This window comes from Daldinia loculata, assembly GCF_022478755.1.
Source record: "Daldinia loculata strain CBS 113971 unplaced genomic scaffold F4817scaffold_76, whole genome shotgun sequence".
Classification (NCBI taxonomy): domain Eukaryota; kingdom Fungi; phylum Ascomycota; class Sordariomycetes; order Xylariales; family Hypoxylaceae; genus Daldinia; species Daldinia loculata.
In genome coordinates, this window is record NW_026054930.1 from 61617 (window position 1) to 85542 (window position 23926).

The window sequence follows — 23926 nt, forward strand, 5'->3', positions numbered from 1 at the left end:
ACGGAACAATCGAGAGCGAGATCGTATCCAAACAGGTACCCACGTTCGTTCGGCTGTTAGATCCTCCCTCGCAGCAACACACATTAGTTACGCTGCTGCGACATGTATGTATATAGGTATCGTATCGACGTACAATAGAAGCACTGTATAGTAGGACACGACCACACACGACCATACGACCAAGACTACACACCTACGTTATTCTCGACGATTCAACCATTGAATCACACACGTAGTCTGTAGAGACAATATGCCTATGTAGTAAGTTGGCGTAGATGGGCGCACCTGGACCGGTACATAAACTACATTGCGTATGTAGACTTTTTGGTACTAACTCGAGGTTCCGCCCAAGGGAAAATGCATGCAACTGTCCATCCGCAAATCCATAACCCCTGTCTCACACACAAGCCCATTGGAAGTACCATTGAAAGTATCTTCTATGTATGGCAACGCATGGGACATGGGGCATGGGACATGAGGCATGGAATTGGGGGTACAACGCCTTTGTATTAACTGCTGTAACATAGCGTTCGCCCTACTGTGCCGTCAGCGCTCTTATCCAATAATAGCTTGTCTAGGTAATATCCGGGCTGTGTCGGCGTTCGGTTTTTATTCCAGCTACCATCTTTTTTACGAAAGAGGCAGAAGAAGGCAGAGAAAGGCATTGAAAGAAGGTAGTGCCCAAATTGTCATCTTTCCAAGCTGTAGAATCTGTGTCACGAATTCCCTAGTGAATTGGCAATTCTTTCTTCTAATGAACCCCTATTGTTACCCTTTCTCTTCCGTGTTTGTGATTCAGGTTCTTTCACAGTGTAAAAGTTTGGTACCTTAAGTTCTTTGAGTGGGAAATAAGTGACTCTACTAATAAGGTTTAGCTTTCACTCAGTAGCCATAGTACTACTGCCCATTGTAGGCTGGAGCGGACGGGATGAACTAAGCAAGCGCGGTACCTACTCTATACATATGTACTTTCCTGGGAATACCCCCGTCATTCTCCACTACTAAGTACCTCTAGTATCATCTAGTACCATCCCACCCCATCCCATCCATCCATCCATCTGTGCCTTCATTTTCCCTTGTTTCTCCTCTTGACCAAGATTCGACAAGACTATTCCGTACAACCTCGTACTTCCCATTCTTCCTCTCCTCCTCATACTACAGCATACAACGCATACTCTTCCTCTTCTTTGGTCTAATCGTACTGGTCCTTGGTTCTTGGTCCTTGGTTCTTGGTCCTTGGTCCTTGGTCCTTGGTCGACATACCTCACTTGTTGGTCTCGTCCTCTTACACATTCGACCTCGTATCCTCGGAAGGCCTTTCCTTCAAATCTTAGCTATAAAGCCATGTGACGGAGCTGCATAAGAAGTCGGGTCATTGTCAAGTTGGACTCTTAAAGTCTAGCTAGGTGCAGAGCTTGTGAGCTTGTGCAGGTGTCTCTCCTCGACAAAAACCATACGGCATACCATCATTGTCAATACTTAACCTCGTAGTATCGGCATACCGATATCCTCAATTCTTTTCCCCATACCCCTTCCTCATATCGTCGACCTATACCGAACTATTTCGCCATGCCAGCCCTCGCAATTCCCGATGCCGGCCTCCTCTTGGAGAGCTCGGCAACCTCGAACGAATACCTCCCGTTGCAAGCCTTCGGCATCACATTGAATGATAGCGTGATCGAGGACATGATAAAATGTGTACAAGGGGGGCAAGAGGTTGAATTGACCCTAGGAAGTAATCCTGTAAGTTTGCTGCTGTACTTAGTTTTGTTTTAGTTCTTGCCATTTTTATTTTGGATAAGCGGAAATGGTCGTGAGGTGCATCAAATCAGTTACTTTGAATGCCCTCTACCTGAATACCTCAGGTGTGCGCAGCGCAACACCTTCCCGCACTTTACCAGCCCCAGGTAGCAAAAAAAAAAACATGTGCACATACCTACACAAACTTGAACGCTTTCTCAATTTCAACACCTTAACTATTGAAACTAACATAATTCTCTCTATTTACAGAGCTTAATCTTTGGTTCGGGGGAACAGAAAGTCAAAACAAATCCGCAGTCATACAACTACGACTTGTATCTCACGAAACCAGAAGAATCGGCAAGCAAAGCACAACGATTACCAAATCCCACCATGTGTATTCTCAGCAAGCCACCTGCCAGTATCCTGGCGAACAGGTCCACCAACGCCAAAACCAAAGACACTAAACGAGTCACTAAACCCAAGCCTCTACCTGCTGGAAGGTCCGCTATGGCGGGCGCATTATCGAACTCTTCCACCAGATCACTACCGACGAGTCCCGCGCTCAACGGGGTTTCTTCGCCGAACCCAGCCTTTTCCGCCTCGCAGCAGCTACTCGAGAAGAACAAGAACCAAAGAAGTATTCTTGTTCACGAACTAGCGTCGAGAGATCGAACATACGAATATCTCGCAGAGATTTGGAAGGGCGCCGAAGCAGACCTTAAGCGAACTGTAGAGAAGATCGCCAATTTTGACTCCTCGACGAAGAAGTACAATCTGCGACCGGTGTTCTGGAAAGAACTGGACGTATGGAACTACGACTATCGCAATGAGGACGATCGCCGCGCAGCAATCGACAATGCCATTAGGCAATACGACAAGTCACGCATTCCAACATCTGCAGTCGAGTGGGAGAAATTGCTTACTCCTTCTGAGCGGGGCAAGGGTATCGTTTTGAGTAAGCTGCAGGCAACTCTTGCGAAAGGAAACGTAACCCCAACCCCTCGGGTTGGCATGAAGAAGACGGATGATGGCAATAAGAGCGATGTCGATAACAAGGCAAAGGGCGAAGCTATGGCTCGATCCAATTCGCAACCGCTAGGAAGCAAGACGAAGAAGGTCAGCGAACGCGAAGCGCAGACAAAGCGCTTATTCTCAAGCAACCCTAAGAAACCCGCTCCGAAAAAGCCGGCCAGCAAGCCCAAGCCAGCCGAAGAAAAGGGCAGGAAATTCCTTTCGGATGAGAAAGTGATCGACTCCGAAAGCAGTGGGGATGAGAGGCCACTATCGAGAGCTAGCTCGAACCAATCATCGTTGAAGCCTATCGAAAGACCTATCAAGAAACCTACCGAGAAACCTGTGGAGAAATCTATTGAAAAGCCCATCGAGAAACCCGCCGAGAGGCCTGTTGAGAGGCGAATCGAGAAGCCAGTGGAGAAACCGGTGGAGAGAGTGGTAGAGAAGCCCAAGGAGAAGCCTGCTCCACCGAAAGCGAAGCCCGTGGTTCGAGCACCCCGCGCTCCCGTGAAACCCTCCGGCTTGACCTCTCAGAAACGGCCACGTGAAGACGATGATAGCAGCTCGAGCTCAGGGGCGCCGCTTAGCAAGCGAATCAAGCCGAGGGAGCCTCCTAAGCCGTTGTCCAACGTCACGAATCTGAAGCACCGCCCGTCAGACGCAAGCCAGAGCTCAAGAAATGCTCCCGTGGGTGTGACATCTTCGAGTATCTCGATGAGAAGCAAGAATACGTCGCCCACTAAGTCATCGCCACTTGCTTCCTCGCCACCGACGAACGCCTCTGATCTCGAAGACCATCAGCCGCCTCCGCGCCAGCTCAAGCCCCCGGTCCGTAACGGGGAGCGTACTACGAACGGAGCGGTAAATGGCAGTTCTACCGCCATGAACCAGACCAAGAAGCGCAAGGAACGGGATGCCGACCAGTATTCCTCGCAGCAGTCTGCTCCGAACAAGAAGCCGCGCGTGCCGCCTGATGTCTTGATAAAGGCAAAGAAGTTTACGAGATTTTACGAGCGATACGAGGCGTTGCACTACGAGATTGCGGCCCTAAAGGAGCCACCGGAGGATAAACTGGCGGACCTGATAGATATGCGAGAGCGACTTTCTGTCATGAAGACGGAGATCTCGCAAGCGGTGGCGTCATACTAATAACGCCTTTACGAGTCTTGTTCAGCGTGGACATATCGATCGGGAGGGACGAGCCAATCAGGATTATGCAAAGTCAAATTAAGGACTTACTGGGCGTGGAGCAAAGAGAGAGCCAAAATGGCAAAGCGAATTTTCCAGGGAGACCGCCTTATATCGACTACGATGAATGGAAGCGTTTGGAGAGGTGGCGGTTATTTGATGTTTTTTCTTTCTTTTTTTCTTTACTAGTACTCAGGATGGACATTCCCATTTTCAGCGAAGTTTGGCTCTTGCATCTGGATGACGTTTTGATTTTCTCCTCTTTTTTCCTCTAATATCGGGTTCTGGCATTTATTGGCCCAGGGAACAGCATATGGATTTTACTGGTTATCGGCATTCGGAACATGGGGCATAGGACAACCCAAAAACGGCGCGGATATTTGACACTTGACCCTTGACGCTTTGGTCGGGACGACATGATACTCCCGAGTATAGGAATTTGCAATTTGATGCATTGAGTTACATACAACAGCGCATACAGACAGAGGGCAGATACAACGAATTTGTTGGCTAGTCAGCAGACGGGCATACCTCTGTAATGTAGTATGAGAACCATACGGAATGATTTTTCATAATTTTTAAAGACACTACTACAATAAGTGGTATTTTGAATATTCTGGTATATTCATATGCACGCGTGACAGTAAATGTATAAGCATCAGAGCTCGTGACTAACAGTACAGGCTGGCGTAGGTCGAGGCGGGGATGATACATACACGCCCAGATATGTAAGCATTGCAGATACTTACTCCTTAGATGTATATGCGTAGTTGGACGGAAAATGGTAAGAGGAAAACGCAAAGGTAATGAAAGCTACCGCAGATGCGGTGTAGCATCTGGGCGCTGACGTTGACTGTGTATATACGCGTAATTCCTCCCGGCCAAGAAGTGATGGTCGAGACATGCTTGGTGCTTGTGTAAACTGAATAGGGGTGAGAAAGGGGGTGGGGAGATGAGATTTACACAGATGACGCGGTTCATTGCACATACCTACATATCAGCCTGGCAGGTTATGGAGCTGTTCTTGTTGCACATTGTATACCTGTATACCTGTATGCCTACCTGATTCCGTATTATGTATGTATGTATGTATGCAGATAAAGCGAGGCGTTGATATTGTACAAAGTCATCCAAGGCGATGAGAATGCTGGCCGTTATCACTTAACTTTGGGTATCAAAGACAGCAAGTCGAAAAGCGCGGAGCAAGATGATAGGGAAGTAATCGGGAGATCCAACTTTCTGGGTTAGAAATCAGCCTATGATTTCACGCCCAACATCTGCAAGTGTAATGTGTGTGTGTGTGCTTGTGTTGCCGATGTGTATGTACCTAATGTATTATAGGGCATCTATGCTAACACAACAATATCAAGCATAGTTACATGTACATATTATACAAACATCAGGACGCATGCAGTTGCATACCTACCTACCTCACACATCAAATGCACGGCGCTGTTTCTATCTATCTATCTACCTAGGTAGTTAGAAACTATTCCCACATCGGTGACAAGCAAATACTCCCTATAGGCTATAATCACCCCTTTCCCACATACTCCACCCCCCTTTGCCCCTCCCCGCCTATACCGACCAAACAGACGACAGACGCGAACCCGAGCACCTGGGTCAAGCGTGCCGTGGTACTGTTACTGGCCTATCGCAGATGCGAAACTAAAATAACCTCGTCACGAACCGGTTGGGTAGCATCGTTCCAACAACGATGCGCGTTTAGGCGTTCCTGTCGGTGAGTGAATCATTTCGGTGAGAGGGAGGCTTTTTTTTTTTTTTGGCTTGGCGGCGTATTATATGTAGGTACCTAATGTAATGCGCAACTGCGAGATATCCAGGTAACTATCTAAACCTAGTAGTAGTAGTAGTTAATGCGACATTGCGAATTATATCTCGAGCACGCGACCAAGACCAAAACCAAGACCAAGACTATTTTTCGCTGCCGATATTCCGATAAAGTTCTACCATAGACATTAGGTATTAAGAGGTACGGTGCCATTCCTTTTTTAAAAGCTAGGCTATTCCTCATGCCTCAGCGTACCTAACATAGCCTCAGCCTCAGTTCCCGACCTATCAAAGGTTGTCGCAAGAGCCGTAGGATCTACTGTGTACCTCAGCCCCATGTCTTGCCGCGCCTCGTTTCGTTTCAGGTGCGCGCCCCCCGTCAGCGCCGCAAACCGCCAACTGGTGAAATCCCTTGCCGAATACGGTTAGCGCGGAGATCAACCGAGCCAAACTGTCGGGATGGACCAGTGGGCGCGCTTGGACCATCTTAAGTACTAGGTATGAAGTACCCTTACGTATATCCCACATTTGACATGTCATACAAAACCGTTGTCTCGTATTCCGTGCTTGGCAGCACTATTTTCGAAACATTAGAAATAACTCTACTGCTGACAATCGGATGAAGTCTGAATAGTATATGAAGTACTACGACTTTGACAGGACTATGCTATTGTGAACTGTGGAGATCGGGATCGTGAAATACGCCTGGATTTCTCCACGGATAAGCACCAGTAACAGAGGAATAAGATCGTCAATAGTCAGTTAGAATCTAAACCACATATTGGTCAATTCCCCTCAGACGCAAGTGCGTATTATCGAATTGTAAAATAACAATCACCTGCGTAAGAAGATTGATATTGTAAAGTTAAGAACAGATATATCCAAACTGCTTAATAGAACTATAAGTGTGCTGTATAAACAAATAACAAGCATCATATCGTATGTATAATAGACCTAGCGCTAGCACCTTTTAGCAAACCTCCAAGCTACAAAATACGGGAGGATCGCCTTGAAAGCTCATTAGATGCGTCAACTTTCCTCAACGTGAATGGTATTGTTCCTAAATGCATTATGGGAAGACCTTCTGGAAGCGACATTGACGACGGAGAGTCACGGCGGTCCTCCTATAATCGACGGGGAGGAGTGCACATAGACAGTGTGCCTCTTTCGTTCTCCCGTCCACATTCGTCAAAATCAGAGTCGTATAGCCCAAACGGAACTACATACTTCCAACACCCATGTGGCTATCACGGTAATGATTCAGACGATCACCATGGAAAGGCCGACGAAGATCGACCAATAACGCGGTTCAAGTCATCATCAAGGTCGGGAGGTAAAGCCCCAGGAGGGAGTCGTCCAGTCACTCCCGCCCCAACAACCTCCAAAGAGGAGACCACCACGGCTATTAACGCAGAGTTGAAAGTCTCGCTCGCTGCCAGACAGTTGGCATTTCAGATCAAAGAGAGTAAGAGATTCTGGATCGCATTTCAGAACGAGTTCGAAGCAGAAGTGAAGGCGGTCAAGTATTACGTCAACGATGATGTCCTTCAGCGAATATGGCAGAAGAGAACCGAACACAACAGCAAGTACAAGAATGGTGAAAACCAAGATGACGAACAGTTCACCATTCAGAAGATGAAACTGGAGACATGCCTGGATCAAGCCAAAGAGGCTGCAAAGGCATTCATTCAATCTCATCCGCTGGGCAGCCCCTCTGATCACGATCCTCGGCACCTCGCCTTAGAGAAGATTCAGGTAACTGGAGATCGCGTTCTACTGTTGGCTGGGAAGTCCATGTTTAGTAATGTTGCTTGTGCAGATCTGGTCACGCAGGCGTCGGACTTGGAGAAGCTGGTAGACGCGAGAAATCCAGATGCCAAGGTCCTACATCGATTTGATAAGAGGGAGACTATGAAGATCTCATGCGAAGGCGAAGATAACGGTCCGGTCACAGCTGAACCAACATATCAGGAGCAGGAAATACCCGATCAAGAGACATATGGGGATGGTAATGATGATGAGGGCCCGAGTGTTACGTTAGGATAGACCTAGACGAATAGCTGAAAGGCTTCTTAATCTCAATTCTGTTGAGGCGATTATTTCACAATCATAATATGACGTATCGTTAGCAGTATCCTCAACTTGGGGGAATGCGACATTAGCATTAGCATTAGTACAAGACTAACCTTGAAGAAAAAGATAGTGAAGCATCGCCCTCACCAGAGTAATCGGAATCGAATTGTAGGCGTCCGTTCCCCGAAAGAAACAGACAATCCCACGCCGCGTATCGCACTCAAGTGTTCTCACACACAATCTCCGCAACGGCTCTCCCATAGGAACCACAACTCCCCCGTCTTCTCCTTGCGGATATACACGGGGCGAAGGGCCCTGCGTCTCTGATGCCAGTATTGCAGACGTGTAATAATAAAACCATCACGCCAGACCCTCGCGGGCAGACCTGTCGATCCCGCAGCTAGGCGGGCGACGAGGTGGTGATGAAGAATACTCCGAATTTCTCATGAGCGGGGGAATATCGGTCTGAAGACAGAAACCCGATGAGAAGCAGCTCGCGCGGCTTCTCTGTTTTGTAGCTCAGAAACGCAGCGTTGGTGAGGGCGATGCTTGAGGAAAAAAAAAGAAAGCAAGAATGAATTTCGGCGGGCTGCTTTTTCGAGTCATAGCAAAATTATGGTGGGCTTATCGATAAAGCTAGCAGACAGCCAATTAAAATTAGGCAACCCTTAGGTAATCAGGTAACCTCTACGTATTGTACCTAGGTACCTTAGAGCTAAAGCTAAATCATTTCAAGGTCTTGATGGGGAACTGAGTGACCCGACCTATGCCCCACTCCCCACCCTACCTGTGCAGGGGCAGTTTGTGTGAGAGACCTGACATGACCTGACCTGTGTAAAAGTTTAGTAGACCTGTGGAATAAAGTTCACTTAACCTATGGACCCTTACCATTTAGCGAATTTTTATAAGGTATATTTATCTGTATAGGTATCGCATAATATATAAAGCGTAATTGCTGTATAGCGATTATAATAGGTAATGACTTAAGCAATAAAAAATAGCTAATCATTATAGAGTACTCATTGAGTACTTAATGAGTACTATAATAGCCGCTGTAAAAAACCAAAATAATATCGGATAGAATGAATACTCAGTGAGTACTTAGTGAGTACTTAGTCAGTGAGTATTAATCAATTAGAAATGGCTAAGTTGGACCATATATCTTACTAAGGTCTGTCTGTTTATATATCCGGCCTTGGGGCCTCGTTCCTTCCCTTAATGCCTCAATCCGTAACTTACGATCGTGACGTGGGCCACCTGCCAACAATAAGTGCTTAATTGAGTACTTAATGAGTACTGATCAATTAGATTATAAATGGCTAAGTTGGTCCATAGGTAAGATGAACTTTATTCCATAGGTCTACTGAACTTTTACACAGGTCAGGTCATGTCAGGTCTCTCACACAAACTGCCCCTGCACAGGTTAGGTGAAGTCAGGTGGGGAGCGGGGCATAGGTCGGGTCACTCATGCTCCCGGTCTTGATTCATGAGAACATGCCCTTAACCTTATTGGCTGAATCATTTAAGGATCCAGACGTGGCTTATCTTTTTTTTTTTTTTTTTTTCTCATTTCTCTTTCTCTTTCCCTTTCCAACAAAGGGCTTGGTCAGAAAAGCCCCGTTTGTCCCTAATTGGTAGCTATGTTATCGTAGGCATGCCTGGCTAGACTCATCCATTATATGTCATCACCGGTACACTCTCGAAATTTTGCTCATCCTTCCATTACTTCCCCTAGACGACAGAAATCTAAATCTTATAGACCATGTCAACGAACGATCTCCGTAGAACCATTGTAATGTCTTTCTTCAGGTGACAGGGTCAAGTCATTCATTTTCTCCTTGTGTGTTTTTTTCTAGAATCCTATAGACGGTATCCTCCGCGATCAATAGAACATAATGTCGATCTGCGTAGCAGACTTTCCCCAGACCTGGCAGAAGCCCTCGTCCGAGGAACTGCTGACAGCTCTCAAACAGCTCCAGGTAAAACTGACGAGTAGCAATGTCTACCGAAGAGACTAGCGAGAGCTCACTTCTGAACTAGGTTGAACCTCCGATCTGGAATCCTGGCACTTCTCGAAAGGTCATACTGGAGAGCTACCACAATGCTGCCCAGCTCCGTCGCGAGGTTGCTGCGTATCTGTCTAGCATAATCAAGAGCGGTCTTGCGTGGATCCAGGACGAAGACGAGAAGGAAGCGGTGTGGGATGAGGCAAGCCGGCGCCTTGCAGAACGCTGCGGTAGAGCGGGAATGGGTGAGATCACGCGAAGATGGCCCCTTGAGGACCAAGCATCGTCTCCTTTCGAGCTAGTCATTCGGGAGCCTCCCATCACTGGCGATTCTCTCGGCTTGAAAACCTGGGGGTCCTCATATCTGCTTGCACAGTCGTTAGGCGGCATTGCGAAAGAGTCCCTTTCCCATATACTCAACTTGGGACGTTCGAATGAATCCCTAGATGTTCTAGAATTGGGGTCGGGAACAGGGCTCTTGGGAATGGCTGCTGCTGCCATTTGGCAAACCAACGTGGTTTTGACTGACCTCCCAACCATCGTACCGAACCTAGCCTACAACATGGAGAGGAATAGATGCACTATCGAGACCCTGGGAGGGAAGGTTGATTCGGGTGTTTTAACTTGGGGCTCCGAAGATGGCAACACCGAGCGATTTAATTCCAAGAACCAATTCAAAGTAAGCTAATCCTACCCCCTATATACCCCTAATAACTAATTCGGTATAGATTGTCCTTGCCGCAGATGCTCTGTACGACGATGACCACCCAGAGCTCCTATCCTCTGCGATAGTTGCGCACCTAGCCCAAGACAAAGATGCCAGGGCCATTGTAATGGTACCTCAGCGAGACTTGACCACCAAGAAACTGGCCGCAAAATTCCTGTCCATTATGATTGTCTCTGGGCTAAGCGTGCTAGAGCAGCACACCTTGGTTGGCCAAGATGACTGGGATGAGGACGGTGAGGATTCGGGAATAGAATGCTGGTGGGCTGTTTTTGGGAGACAGTAACAGCAACTAGCGGCAAGCGTACTCCGCCCTGAGGTTGAACCCATACGCATAGAATTATAAAGACTTGATAGATACTTGATAGGCCGATGTAAAGGGATAATAGAAGGTAGACTACGGAATATCGCTCCCCAGTTTTCTCAAAATATCGATGCAAGGGGGCAAGATAAGATCCTATGATAGCAATATTTCCTATCCAATCCTCACACTAGACTGAAAGTATATACGACGACATGTACCAACTTTCAAGTCTTCCTAACCATGAATCATCCGTAACTCAAGACGACGCCTCTTGCGCTGCCGCAAACGTATGAAAGCTCCCCGCCGCCCTCGGATACACAACTTTAGCCTCCCCATTCGTCCCGTTCCCGTCAACACCATTCACCACTCCAACACCCCCACCTAACCAATCATCATCATCATCATCCTCCTCCTCCTCCCCAACACCCTCCGGCACGCCCCAACCACCTCCTCCAGGGGTATGTATAACACACCTATCCCCCTCCTTCATATCGACCTGCCCCCTCGACCCAATATTTATCCACCGTTCACTCCCATCCTCCAGCCTCTGGACCCAGTAATTCGCACCGCATGCGCCGGGCTCGCCGCCCATCATCGCATACGGCCTATGGACCCTACGCTCGGTGATCAGGCCAAACGTCAGCGGATGGCGACACTCCCAATCCCGGATGATGCCACATCCACCGTTGAATTTCCCACGGCCGCCACTTCCCTTGCGGATCGAGAACTCGCGCACTAGAACGGGGTACCGCTTCTCAATGATCTCAACATCAGTCGTCCGTGTGTTCGTCATATGGATCTGCACAGCCGACGCGCCGTGCCACGTCGGGCCCGCACCCTCCCCGCCACAGATCGTCTCCCCGTAGCTGAACCCAAAGCCGGATTGCGGCTCGTCTGAGTCGGTGTGGCAGTTGCCGAAGAAGCCGAAGCAGTTCATGCAACCCTGGGATCCGGATGCTGCGCGGAAGGCGTTGAGGAGAAGGTCGACTAGTCGTTGCGATGTAAGTGTGTTTCCGCAGCAGACAGCTGGTCCAGACGAGGGGTTCAGGAAGCAGTTCTTGGGAAGGATGACTTTGGTGGGTGCGAGGCATCCCTGATTTAGCGGGATATCCGAACCGATCAGGAGTCGGAGTGTGTAGATTAACGCCGAGTAAGTAATAGCCGGCGGCGCGTTCATATTTGATAGCATCTCGCAGGATGTGCCAGTGAAATCGAAGGTGCCGAATCCGCTCTCGTCGATGGTTATTGAGACTTTCATCATAGACCCATTATCCAAGAATTGTTTTGCCTTGAGCGGCTTTGATCCGTATCTCTTATATGCAGACTTGAGATAGTTGCGAACGGAGACCTCGGCGTTTTCTTGGATCTTGGTCATGTAGAAGTGTACGGTGTGTTTGCCGTATTCTTCCATGAGGGCCTTGATGAGGTTACTTCCCTTAGTATTTGCGGCCACTTGTGCCTTGAGGTCTGACCTATAGTTAAGGGTTAGCATTTATGTTGATGAAATCTACGATATTAGAAATAGAACCGCATTTATTTTAATATTACGACGTTTGCATATGGAGTATAGATAACTTACAAGTTGTCAGCCAAACGTCTCGAGCCGCTAGAATTGGGGTATTTCCCAGGCTCAAGGAGGATCTTAACAATGCCATCTTCATCGAAATAGTTGTCACGGACCAGGAAGAAAGACTTGATAGCAGCGCCTTCTTGCCATAGCTCGGTCGAGTCGCTATCTTGGTGTCAGTAATTGCGGATTAAACCAGTTCAGCATAATTTCACTTACGGTGGCATAGAATTTCCACGGTACCCACCAATATCTAGATGATGGCCACGAGAGGCTGTGTAGAAGCAAATCGTCTCCCCATCCGTATCAAACACAGGGGTGATGACGGTGATATCTATCCATTGTTAGAATAATCAAGCGGTCACAATAACGTGAGGCTTACCTGGAAGATGAGTACCGCCAGCCTCCGGATGGTTAGTGACCAGCACGTCTCCCGGACGCAGGTTGCCTTTATGGAGGTTGTGTTGATACTTGACGGCATACGACATGCTTCCCAGATGAACAGGAACGTGAGGTGCATTAGCAACGAGCTGACCGTCCGGGCTAAAGATGGCGCATGAAAAATCCAACCGTTCCTTGATATTGATCGAAACGCTAGTCTTTTGAAGTGCCCTTCCCATCTGCTCTGCGATACTCATAAATCGGTGGCCAAAGATGCTAAGCTTGATGGGATCGACTACTAGCTCCTGCTCTTCTTGGGACTGCTGAGGCTTTTCATCGATTAGGTTGATGACAACGTGAGAAGTCAGGACTCGTGCTTGGGATCCTGGAACGACTACTATAGTCTGGGTGTTGTCGATGATTATTGCCGGGCCAGTTACAATGCTGCCTGGAATTATTGAATTGAGCCGGAATACTTTCGTCGGTTGCAGTCCGCCTTCTGCAAAGTAGGCTTGCGTCTATGAAATGTTAGTAACATGCACAATGATACGTCGATCGACGTTGATGTCGATGCCGAATCTAGGGTTGTACGGTGAGCTTACAGTTCTGTCTTCACCCTCTTTAACTTCTGAGAAGTTAGACTTCAACTCCTTCACCAGCTTCGAGTTGTCATGGCTAACTTCAGTGCTCTTTCCAACACCCCGTACTCGCACGTCGTCAATGTGGACTTTCTTATCATGAGGGAAAACGAATGACAACTCTCTTAGATGTTCCTTTTCGAGTGCCGCTCTCCAGTCCCCGTCAATAGGAGCCAATATCATGAAATTAGTATCGGTGCCTTGATACCTCAAGTTTAGGTACTGTTCATGTTCGATAGCCGCCTCTTGAATTCCTTGGACGAGGAGCCCTTCGGTAACCTTCACTTTGAGGTCCTGCATCCGGACCATCAGCCGACCCAGGGATTCTTCAGACAGAATTTCAGAGCTTGGCTCTTGCGCCTCCTGGACAACTTCTGCCAGCGCCATACCGTACGCCGAAAGAATACTGGAGTACTTATGGATAACTATCCTTTTGATGCCCAACTTCTTTGCAATTTCACAGGCATGTTGGCCGCCGGCACCGCCAAAAGTTGCAAGTGCGTGTTGCTGAGTTTCGAAGCCTTTTGCTTCTGTAAGCGCGCGAATGGGGCGACTCATAGACTCGTTTGCTACGTCGATGAAGCCGTGAGCAACCTCGAGAGGGGTCATCGAGCGTCCAGTGTCCGCATTTATCTGTGCTGTGAGCTTCTCGAACTTCTGTACCACGATATCGATATCGAGTGGAAGATTCTCACTGGGACCGAAGATCTTAGGGAAATAATCGGGTATTAATCGCCCAAGGAATAGGTTTGCGTCGGTAACCTGAGTTAATTATTAGTGATTAGTTTTCTATCCAAATCAATTGAGAGTTTCGGCGTGTTAATGAATCCAGAGTTTAGTTTACACTCTCTAGGAAAGTATTCCTGTGTGAGACTGGAGATGTGATGTGATGTGGAATATGACATACCGTAAGTGGCCCCCCTTTTCGATACGAAGCCGGCCCTGGGTGAGCGCCCGCGCTATCAGGCCCAACTTTGAATAACCCATCTCTCCAGAATAACATAGAACCACCACCAGCAGCTACTGTGTTAATGTCGAGCTGCGGGGATTGGATTGAGACACCGGCAGTCGTCGTCTCGAAAACGTGCTCGAAAGAGCCTCCATAACGGGAGACATCCGTACTCGTACCACCCATGTCGAAGCCGACGATTGGAGAGGTTCCATCAAACGACGTTCTAGCATGGCCAACTACACCTCCGGCAGGACCACTAAGAATACCCTTCAATCCGTTGAAGTTCTTGTGGCTTACTAGCCCACCATCTGATTGCATAAACTCGCACGAGACGCCGTCGAGGTTCCCGTCAGCAAAGACCTTTGCGAAGCCAGATACGTAGCGGATGATCTCTGGCGTGAGGTATGCATCAGCGGAAGCGGAGCTACCACGTGAGATCATCTTGATCATGTTCGCGCCGACCGAAGAAGACGTCGAGATGTGAGTAAAGCCCATCTCCTTGGCGATTTCCGCGATGCGATTCTCGTGGTTCGGGTAGAGATACGAGTGCGCTAAGCAAATAGCAAGTGTCTCTATACCCTCAGCTTTGATCTTTGCTAGCTTTTCCCGTACTTCCGTCTCATTTAAGGGACGGATGATACGCAAGATATCGCCGGTGATTCCCTTTACTAGGACACCAGGGATCTCCTGGAGTGGCGGGCGACTATCTCTTGTAACATCTTCGTCGAACTCTTCAACTGTGATACGTTCGGATACCTCAACTACTGTCTTGTAGAGCAACTCAGGCTTTTTGATGCCAAGCTCAAACAGCTTTGGTCTAGACTGGTACCCAATTTCTAATAAGTCACCGAAGCCTTGATTGACAACGAACGCATGTCTTGTTCCTTTCCGTTCCAACAACGCTATAGAAAATGAGTATTTCAGATCTGGATAAGATGGTCTAGGGACTCACCATTCGTAGCGACTGTTGTTCCCATTCGAATAGAATGGATCAGGTCTTTGGGAATTGGAGCCCCTCTGGGAATCGGCTTGCCGGAGATAGTCTCCAGGACCCGGCGAATACCTTCTGCTGGTGCATCGTCATAACTACTGGGATCGACGGATAATAGCTTAAGGACTATGTCTTCCCGCCCCGGTACAGCAGCGAAGACATCTGTGAATGTACCACCTCGGTCTTGCGGGGGAGGTTAGCTATAAATCTCGAAAGAGACCTAGTTTAACTAACCGATAGCGAACTTCACGCTTTTTGGCTCTACTGCCGTAGGTATCGATCCGACGGCCATTTTGGCTAGGGATATATATGAGATTGGTGGATGGCTCTGTATAACGAATACATGGATGCTGATAAGCTCGAGGGAGCTCGGATTGATATATATCTACACCATCGTGATGAAGAATCGGATATGGTCCGGCACCGGAAGCGAGTTGACATCCGGTGACAAGACTCCGATAACTTGTACCGTCGTTTCGAATTGCCTTCGAGTTTTCGACATATCAGCTGACGGCTTCCAGCTGGACTACGCATCACAGTAACTTTGGGGGATATCAATAGGTTACTCTGCGATTATCAACAATCTCCATATCAACTCCATGATCCCTAGCTGGTTGGTGGATCTTCAATCCGACAAATGGTTTCTCCACGATTATAAGCACAGTGCGGCGCAAATAGTCGACACTAGGCTTCGGAGACAGACGCTCGTCGATTCGAGCTTCCTCCCGGATTTTTAGTCCGAATGACGGGTCACTTCCGATACGGGTTTGGCCAATCATCTTTGACGAATTCTCCCGAAATAGTTACCCCATTGATAATATCTTGGTGGTGGATCAGAACAAAGCTAGGTTGATTTTAAGGTAGGATAGCATTCTACTTTTGGCTTAGGTGGGTTAGACGTGTGTTAGCTCATCCCGATGAATATAGGACAGGGGAGGTCCTGTCAGCTGTTAGTACTGAAGATTCTCGATAGCTGATAGAAGCAACGGCCACGAGGAGAGAGAGATGTGGAGTCGTACAAGGAATCAGTAGCTCAAGCCCAAAGCCTATCTGCGGTTTGGCGACACCAATCCTAGACTGATAAGCTCCACGTACCATCGAGAAGAGTCGTAGGCTCGTCCCGTCTATAAAGCCTTGGAAATGAATCGGATATTTTTGGAGTGGATATGCGTCAGACATCTGCCGCTTTTGAAAATCGTCCCAGCAGCATTGTTCATCTCAACTCTACTTATCGTTCGACATAATGTCTCTAGACTTTAAGAGGGATGAGTCTGTCCAGCCGGTCACTTCGGCCGTGGTCGGCGAGACCGCAAAGATAGTCGATGACCGAGCTTTAGATGAGGCAGCAAAGTATCTAGCTAATCATGAAGAATTCGGGCCCATGACTCCTGAGCAGGAGAGGAAGATTGTGAAAAAGATTGATGCTTGGATGATTCCTTTAGTATGTCCTATTCGATGAGAACTCCCTTTCAAATACTTAGATCAATGTTCTAGTAGAACTTTACGTTGACGTTATTCCCTACAGCTAGTATTCTGTGCGACCCTATCTGCCGTCGATAAAGTGGAAATAGGAACGGCTTCCCTATACGGATTTCAAAAGGACAATGGCATGGTGGGCCAGCAATACAGCTGGTTGGGTAGTATTCTGCCATTAGGTACACTAGTTGGCTTACTAGTAACCTCCTATCTGATCCAGCGATTTCCTCCAGGAAAATTGCTAGCAACTGGTTCCCTACTGTGGTCCATCTGCACCCTCATGTATGCGCCGTGCAGAACGTGGTCTGGGTTTATGGGTTTGCGCTTCTTGTTGGGATTCCTTGAAGCAGTCTCAACTCCTTGCTTCACGGTACTCGTCGCGTCTTTCTATAAAAAGGAGGAGCAGCCTCCGAGGAACGGAAGTAAGTATCAAGCCCCTCTAAAATAGCCAATGCTTCTAACTCTTCAGTCATCTTTGCATACTTCTCGTCAATATTCAACGGCTTTTTCGCTTGGGTTGTAGGATATATCCCCGACGATGCCCCGTTACTGAAATGGCAGTATCTGTATCTTCTCACCGGCTCGATCAACGTAATATATTCGCTCTTCTTGTGGTTTGTCCTGCCCGACAGTCCCATGAATGCTTTTTTCCTCACTCCGGAGCAAAGATACCACGCCACACAACGGTTAGCTGCGAACCGAACCGGCATCGCTAACAGGGTATGGAAGTGGGATCAGGTTTGGGAAGCTCTTATCGATGTTAAAGTTTGGCTCATTGTCTTGTTCAATATTGTTATCAACATCCCTAATGGCGGCCTCCAAGCCTTCGGATCGATCATCATTAACAACTTGGGTTACAGCCCCTTGGTATCCAGTCTCTTGACGATGCCATTCGGCGTCTTAGCTACGGGTGGTGCTTGGGGTTTCTCATATATCGCTGCAAAGTGGCATAACCGGCGGGCCCTAACTGCGGCTCTAGCCTTGCTGCTTCCTATTTTCGGAACGGCCTTGGTATATGGATTACCGCGAACAAACGTCCCTGGCCAAATGGTGGGACTATACTTTATGTATTTCTACTGGCGTAAGTTCAGTACTTGATGCGTTCCTGTGGGCCATACTTATTGATAATTATAGCGCCCTATGTTGTTGCTATATCCCTTATTCAAGCAAACACTGCTGGTAGTAAGTGATCACCCCCAAATCCATTAGCCGAATCCCGACGCAGATAAATCCCCAAAATCAGAGTTGAACGCTAACATTCGAAATCTAGTGACTAAAAAGGCGGTGACGTATAGTCTTGCGACAATAGGATATGCTGCAGGAAATCTCATTGGTCCCCAGACCTTCAGAAGCAACGAAGCGCCCAAGTACGCTACCAGCGTAATAGCCATGTTAGTCAGTTACTGCGCCTGCATGCTGATTCTTATGGTATACTGGCTTGTCGGATCTTGGGAGAACAAGCGCAGAGACCGTAAGTATGGCAAGCCGGAGGAGGTTCACGAAGGTACCAACGAGGGCTTTGTCGATATTACAGATAAGAAACAGCGCGAATTCCGTTACACCACCTAAAGTTCCCTGGCGGTATCGAGTTGAGGCCGAGGGATGGTTACTAGAGATGGTCATTGAGGTCGCGACATGTTGGTAATGAAATGGCTCGTCGAGTTCTGGGTTTGTGTAAGAGTGCTCTCTCGTACTAGGTGGTTACCTATACATAGCAATAAATTATGCCAAGCTGATAGCACCGTGTCTCCTCCCTTGTAAGATACTCCACCCTTGTGATTCATTGGGCCGCAGGTCTCGAGAATTCCATACGTCTTCGATGATCAATCTGGCTTTCTTCACGCTCGCCAGCTGCCTCGTTTGTTGAAGCGCAGCGAGTCGACCCAGGAGCAGCTTCCTGTCTTCATCGCATTCCGGGCGGATGCCTAATGTAGCTACTATGAATAGAGGCCAAAGACCCGTATGGGTGCGGAGGGAAATTTTAGGGATAAGGGATAGAATCTGGGACGTCACTCGGACCATGTGTGGTTCATGCGGCCCAGCGCCATCGATTCTCGAATAGAGATATAAAATAGCCGCCAGTCGCTTTACCTCAGCAACGATAGCAAACTCGGATTGAAATGATCCAAATTCTTCAGGAATATCTTGGTGCAATTGGTGAAGAAACCTCTCGGCATTGTCCCGACGTTGTTGTATCATGGATGGAAGCTGCTTCCGACCTGACTCTCCAATTAGAGAACTCATCTGGTTAATTTCGGAAATTAGGATGAGCAGGTCTCTTGAACAACCGGTCAGTGCTAGGACAGTTGACTTATCCACCGATTTGCACATTCCAGTAACCATCTCAATCGCCTCCATAAGCGTGCCCCCAGTTGCTGCGAGAATATCGTGCGAAACAAAGTAGGTTACAGCAAAATAGAGCAGGGCCTCCTGCTCTGTGTTCAGACTACCGCGGTCTCTCAGACGGGAAGAGAGAAAACTACGCGCAAAGTCGGCATGCACAGTCCATGAATCCGAGCAGTCCTTTGAAATCTTCTCCAATGAATTAGCATCGTATAATTATTATAACTTATCGCTACATTTCTCACTTACCTCGAAGAAGGTTAACATGATAGTCGATGCAATGACCTGATCTTTAGAAGTATCACAACTCATTTCGTATGCTTCTTCCAAAGCTAATTGGCTAATAGAGGTCCTTAGGAGACGTAATGCCTTGGCTCTGTGAAGCCACATGACGTTTTCATATTCGTTGCGGCCGGTACTCTGTAACTGATTTGCAGCGGCAGCTAACACGCAATGGAATAGAGGCCCATTTTGGGAATAGGCTGCCATCCTTAAAATAATATCTCTATACGGGTTGAAGCTAGGGTCTATGACGATCTGCGGAGTCATACAGTCGTTGAAGTAACTCCAAAGATAACCCTCAGCTTCTCCCATACGAAATGGAGAAAGGTAGTGAGGGTATGGTGCAAGTATGTCTACCTCGGGTTGGATATCTTTAGCCCGGGTCGAAGGGGAATCTACTTGGTCCTTGAAGCCTGTTTGAGCATTGTGTGAATTGAAGTCGGCCTGAACTGTATTCAGGAACATCCAACTTTCAATGGAGAACAAGAGGTCTTCAGGTAGTCCCCGTGGAACATGACCGTTGTACTCCTCAAACAAGACGACATGTTGCCAGCTTAATTTGACCTCGTACCGGCAAGTGAAACCCAGTCTTCTACAGTGTCCACATATAGGGCGCTGTTCTGGGCACTTAACCCGTCGCTCTAAAGCAACATGTCAGGGGTTTCTAGCTAGAGGAGCAATGAAGAGGGTGGTATCTCACCTCGACACTTCCGGCAGCCGCTCCGTGTTCGCAGCTCTTTCTTCGTACGGGATGTCATTCTCCTCTGATGCAGACAGGAGCCAATAGTGATAGCAATGTGAGATTGATTGCAGTAGGTTATTATGATGCATGGATCGCCGCGGCCTTGCTATAGACCTAGGATTTGCGGGTATCTCATAATGACAGGATCCAGACCATCTGTCAGGACTCAGGAGAGGAGTCGTAAAGTCGGGGCAGTCCATCAACGCTACTCCACTCGCGCCTCGACCCCGACTTTACACTACCTAGGTATGTAGATAGGTAGATACCGTACGGTTGTTCTCCAATTCGGACTACATCGTTTGTTATCAGACTAACCTAGTGGATATGTGGAAGTGCTAAGGTAAAGATAACGGCGATAACTAATCTCGGTTATTATTCTCGTGTACATAGTAAGGTTACACCTACCCCTGGCATTCGGCATTTCCTTACCCCAACCTGGCATGCCGCATCCCTGATGTAGCTCTAGCTCGTCGCACTGTGTCTCCATTTTCTCCAACTAATATAATTCTCCACTTCCCCACGATATAATAACCTTGGCATATGCACGTCGCTTGCCGTTTCCTCTATTCTATATACCAATCGCAAATGTCGAATGATGAAACCTTGAATTAGCCCATCTTGACAGTCGACTTATTGACATCAGGATCCCAAGGTGTATCAGACAACTATTAGATGACTAACTATACGTAAAAATGTCCGAGGTCGTCAGAAGGTCTCCCGAAACCGCTCCGATGGAAGGCAGCTATGGATTACTCCTCATCGACGAAATGAGAGTAAAAGAAGGGAATATTTCAATATGAATTCCCAGAGATATGGATTCCTAAAGACTGCCTCTGGGATCATATCGCTACTTGAACACCGCTACCAGTTATAGAGATGGACAAACAAACCTCAATCCTCATACTAGGTGCCGGCACTTTCGGTCTGTCAACAGCTTATCATCTCGCCAAGGTCGGTTACACCAACATAACTATACTCGAGAAATCTGCCACCTTCCCTCCAGAGCTCTCTGCCGGTAACGACCTGAATAAAATCTTACGCGCCGAGTATGAAGACCCCTTCTACGCCGAGCTAGCCCTTGAGGCTATGGCTGCCTGGAAATCTCCCCTATTCGCACCGTATTATCACGAGACAGGCTACCTGCTCTGCAACTCGGCTGCTGCCCCTGAGAAGTCCAAGAAGTCTCTCCAGAAGGCGCTTGACTCTATCAGTCAGCATCCAGCGTTTAAGAACAAAATCACACCTGTCATCTCGCGGGACGATATCCGCAAAGTTGCCCCTGCCTTCAGTGGCCCCATGCAATGGAAAGGCTACTTTAATAGTTTCGCAGGATATGCCTCCGCAGCTGACTCCTTAACGGCTGTATACTCGGCATGTATCGCACTGGGCGTGAAAATCCACCTTAACTCGGCGGTCCAAGCCCTAACATACTCAGGGGATATCTGCACAGGTGCGATTACCGCCGGTGGCAAGCACCACAGCGCCTCCGTGACAATCCTCGCACTCGGAGCATCGCTTGGCTCGATCCTGCCTCAGATTAAGAGACAGGTGGTCGCCAAAGCTTCGCCTCTAGCCCATATACAGCTCACGCCCGAGGAAGCGGCGCGGCTGCGTGGCATTCCCGTGACGTATGCGCGAGACTTAGGATTCTTCTTCGAGCCGGACCGCCGCACTAATCTGCTGAAGATCTGCCCTTCTATGGCGGGGTATACCAATTACGATACACCGTCCGGTCTGTCACTCCCGCCGGACGACAACGCGTTTATACCCGCCGCCGACGAAGCCATGATAAGGCGGCTGCTGCGGGAGACATTACCTGAGCTGGCGGACAGGCCGTTGATCGGGAGACGGGTGTGTTGGTGTGCGGACACGGCGGATAGCGAGTATGTGATCGACTTGGTGCCGGGGAAGAAGGGACTGGTCGTAGTTACAGGGGACTCGGCACATGCGTTCAAGATGCTGCCAATTATTGGGAAGTGGGTGAAGGACGTAGTGGAGAAAGGACGTCAAGATAACGCGCGCTGGCGGTGGAAAGAGGGGAGCGATGCCGCGGCGGCAGACATTAGCTGGAGGGTTGGTCAGACTACGGATTTTAAGGAGGTGAAGGATATGCGGAGAGATCCGGAAATGATCAAGGTAAAGTTATAGACTTAGATTTATCCTCATAAATTTTGTACGACTAAGAACCTTGAAGCCAGCTAATTGTTGAATTATCGTTCTCTATTTTATCTTAGGATATTCAGGGGCTCCTTCGGCCTGCTTCTTATATACCTACCCATATACCTATATACCTATGATCAGTTTATTAGGACTCAGGGCTAACCCAGCCCTACTCGAGTTACTCCACAAAGTGTGCTTGCTAGCTTTCTCTTTTTACTCCATTTACTCCCACCTCCTATCGGGATCATGGTCTCTTCTCAACCTAGTTCAGTATACTGACGAAAAATATATAAAATTCGCTTACAATGTTTTTATGCTGTACCTAGGGGAATATATTATATACTCCAGTGATCCTATTGGATATGATAAGATCACGTGAACTAATATAACCCCCTAAAAGGGCGTAAAGCTTGAGTGACAGCTACGATCTTGTCTAATTACCTATTATTTTTAATAGCCTCCTCGTAAATATCTAACAAGATTTCAGAGACTACATAATTCTTACCACCGATCCCTCCTAATAGAGAACATAATTCAAGCGAGAGATTGAAGATGTAATGTCCAGTCACTTTACCCTGTGATCATCTATCATCTATAAATATCCGTGATTGCATGGATTTTTGAAGGCATTAAGTCTCGAGGAAATTATCCTGGATAGGTATTGTTATTGGTAACTAGTTGGCGTAATTACCCATTCACTTGTTATGACTCCTTACCGATATTCCCTTTATACGGATAGCTGCTTTATATTCGTGAAGGATTACCCCCTATAGGAATTATGCGCTAGGTAGACTAGTTATTACATTCACTTGGATCTTGATTTGATTTGTTTACTGTTGCCCCTAATTATTGGTTACGTAAACTCTTACCACTACGAATACCGCAAAGGTTATGACTCTGCTAAACAAACTAGCATATGTCTACATCAAGTGGCATTTTTCTGTTATTCATTTTTGTGTTGTAATAAAGTAGTTATTAATTTCATATTATAGATACTTGACTGTCAGTAGAGAATAGAAAACAAAATTCAAATAGCCCATCTTTATATTTTAGAAATAGAGTCATAGAAATTTCGTAGCATAACCGATATGGCCATGCCTTTCGAAATTTGTGGAATTTAATAATTTAGCTATGCGGCGGTAAGCCTGTGAATTACCGCTACCTCGACTTGTGACATTGTTTGAACGTCGTCAGGTACGGGGGTTCAATGCTTCCTAAGGTACTCGTGCACTTGATTCCTTAAAATCTTCGCAACCACCAACCACCAACTACTTGCGCACAATTCAAATCCGCATTCACGTTTCTAAAGGAAATTCTAACTATTCCCCCTCTATTTTCTACGTATTCACAATACAATCTGCGTCGAAAATACACCTATTCTCAAAGGTTCAGCTCGTAGTCTCGCCAATCTAAAAAACCGTCACCACTTTTCAACCTACGACAATTACCTCTAAAATTACATATTATTCATTCAACTTTTGTTTTATTATTTCCCCACTAGGGACATTCATCCAATCCTGTCCAGTCAGATTATCAATTCAATCTGCACAC

General features: G+C 47.5%; 7 protein-coding genes across 7 annotated transcripts; 5 read left to right on the forward strand and 2 right to left on the reverse strand.

The window, feature by feature from the left end:
- Positions 1 to 1203: 1203 nt before the first annotated feature.
- On the forward strand, positions 1204 to 4557 carry F4817DRAFT_351325 (uncharacterized protein). The gene is made up of 2 exons (XM_049305067.1): positions 1204 to 1743; positions 2011 to 4557. Exons 1-2 carry the CDS (start codon positions 1570 to 1572, stop codon positions 3904 to 3906), a joined length of 2070 nt encoding a protein of 689 aa, XP_049154697.1. The 5' UTR covers positions 1204 to 1569; the 3' UTR covers positions 3907 to 4557.
- Positions 4558 to 6576: 2019 nt separating this feature from the next.
- F4817DRAFT_351327 (uncharacterized protein) lies at positions 6577 to 8352 on the forward strand. Its single transcript, XM_049305068.1, has one exon. The coding sequence runs from the start codon at positions 6808 to 6810 to the stop codon at positions 7780 to 7782; it is 975 nt and encodes a 324-aa protein (XP_049154698.1). The 5' UTR covers positions 6577 to 6807; the 3' UTR covers positions 7783 to 8352.
- Positions 8353 to 9376: 1024 nt separating this feature from the next.
- On the forward strand, positions 9377 to 11255 carry F4817DRAFT_351329 (putative methyltransferase-domain-containing protein). Its single transcript, XM_049305069.1, has 3 exons — positions 9377 to 9788; positions 9850 to 10494; positions 10544 to 11255. The coding sequence occupies exons 1-3, from the start codon at positions 9705 to 9707 to the stop codon at positions 10823 to 10825; spliced, it is 1011 nt and encodes a 336-aa protein (XP_049154699.1). The 5' UTR covers positions 9377 to 9704; the 3' UTR covers positions 10826 to 11255.
- On the reverse strand, positions 10963 to 15795 carry F4817DRAFT_273442 (Hydantoinase B/oxoprolinase-domain-containing protein). Its single transcript, XM_049299460.1, has 8 exons — positions 15607 to 15795; positions 15334 to 15555; positions 14337 to 15283; positions 13394 to 14191; positions 12793 to 13309; positions 12630 to 12744; positions 12423 to 12575; positions 10963 to 12315 (listed from the first exon to the last, which is right to left on the reverse strand). Exons 1-8 carry the CDS (start codon positions 15662 to 15664, stop codon positions 11100 to 11102), a joined length of 4026 nt encoding a protein of 1341 aa, XP_049154700.1. The 5' UTR covers positions 15665 to 15795; the 3' UTR covers positions 10963 to 11099.
- Positions 15796 to 16261: 466 nt separating this feature from the next.
- F4817DRAFT_273426 (MFS general substrate transporter) lies at positions 16262 to 18494 on the forward strand. Its single transcript, XM_049299458.1, has 5 exons — positions 16262 to 16813; positions 16898 to 17270; positions 17318 to 17929; positions 17983 to 18030; positions 18119 to 18494. The coding sequence occupies exons 1-5, from the start codon at positions 16616 to 16618 to the stop codon at positions 18415 to 18417; spliced, it is 1530 nt and encodes a 509-aa protein (XP_049154701.1). The 5' UTR covers positions 16262 to 16615; the 3' UTR covers positions 18418 to 18494.
- On the reverse strand, positions 18405 to 20596 carry F4817DRAFT_273437 (fungal-specific transcription factor domain-containing protein). Its single transcript, XM_049299459.1, has 3 exons — positions 20174 to 20596; positions 19441 to 20114; positions 18405 to 19380 (listed from the first exon to the last, which is right to left on the reverse strand). The coding sequence occupies exons 1-3, from the start codon at positions 20229 to 20231 to the stop codon at positions 18571 to 18573; spliced, it is 1542 nt and encodes a 513-aa protein (XP_049154702.1). The 5' UTR covers positions 20232 to 20596; the 3' UTR covers positions 18405 to 18570.
- A 182-nt stretch (positions 20597 to 20778) lies between these two features.
- F4817DRAFT_351336 (FAD dependent oxidoreductase) lies at positions 20779 to 22697 on the forward strand. The gene has a single exon (XM_049305070.1). The coding sequence runs from the start codon at positions 21092 to 21094 to the stop codon at positions 22361 to 22363; it is 1272 nt and encodes a 423-aa protein (XP_049154703.1). The 5' UTR covers positions 20779 to 21091; the 3' UTR covers positions 22364 to 22697.
- The last annotated feature ends 1229 nt before the right edge of the window (positions 22698 to 23926 follow it).

Coding starts and splice junctions, on each gene's coding strand:
- F4817DRAFT_351325 (XM_049305067.1), top strand. CDS start 1,570: ATGCCAGCCCTCGCAATTCCCGATGCCGGCCTCCTCTTGGAGAGCTCG. Junction 1,744..2,010: donor TGACCCTAGGAAGTAATCCT/GTAAGTTTGCTG, acceptor CTCTATTTACAG/AGCTTAATCTTTGGTTCGGG.
- F4817DRAFT_351327 (XM_049305068.1), top strand. CDS start 6,808: ATGGGAAGACCTTCTGGAAGCGACATTGACGACGGAGAGTCACGGCGG.
- F4817DRAFT_351329 (XM_049305069.1), top strand. CDS start 9,705: ATGTCGATCTGCGTAGCAGACTTTCCCCAGACCTGGCAGAAGCCCTCG. Junction 9,789..9,849: donor CAGCTCTCAAACAGCTCCAG/GTAAAACTGACG, acceptor CTTCTGAACTAG/GTTGAACCTCCGATCTGGAA. Junction 10,495..10,543: donor ATTCCAAGAACCAATTCAAA/GTAAGCTAATCC, acceptor AATTCGGTATAG/ATTGTCCTTGCCGCAGATGC.
- F4817DRAFT_273442 (XM_049299460.1), bottom strand. CDS start 15,664: ATGGCCGTCGGATCGATACCTACGGCAGTAGAGCCAAAAAGCGTGAAG. Junction 15,284..15,333: donor AACAACAGTCGCTACGAATG/GTGAGTCCCTAG, acceptor CATTTTCTATAG/CGTTGTTGGAACGGAAAGGA. Junction 12,745..12,792: donor TGGCGGTACTCATCTTCCAG/GTAAGCCTCACG, acceptor AACAATGGATAG/ATATCACCGTCATCACCCCT.
- F4817DRAFT_273426 (XM_049299458.1), top strand. CDS start 16,616: ATGTCTCTAGACTTTAAGAGGGATGAGTCTGTCCAGCCGGTCACTTCG. Junction 16,814..16,897: donor ATGCTTGGATGATTCCTTTA/GTATGTCCTATT, acceptor TATTCCCTACAG/CTAGTATTCTGTGCGACCCT. Junction 17,930..17,982: donor CTTTATGTATTTCTACTGGC/GTAAGTTCAGTA, acceptor TGATAATTATAG/CGCCCTATGTTGTTGCTATA.
- F4817DRAFT_273437 (XM_049299459.1), bottom strand. CDS start 20,231: ATGACATCCCGTACGAAGAAAGAGCTGCGAACACGGAGCGGCTGCCGG. Junction 20,115..20,173: donor CGGCTGCCGGAAGTGTCGAG/GTGAGATACCAC, acceptor ATGTTGCTTTAG/AGCGACGGGTTAAGTGCCCA. Junction 19,381..19,440: donor TCATGTTAACCTTCTTCGAG/GTAAGTGAGAAA, acceptor TCATTGGAGAAG/ATTTCAAAGGACTGCTCGGA.
- F4817DRAFT_351336 (XM_049305070.1), top strand. CDS start 21,092: ATGGACAAACAAACCTCAATCCTCATACTAGGTGCCGGCACTTTCGGT.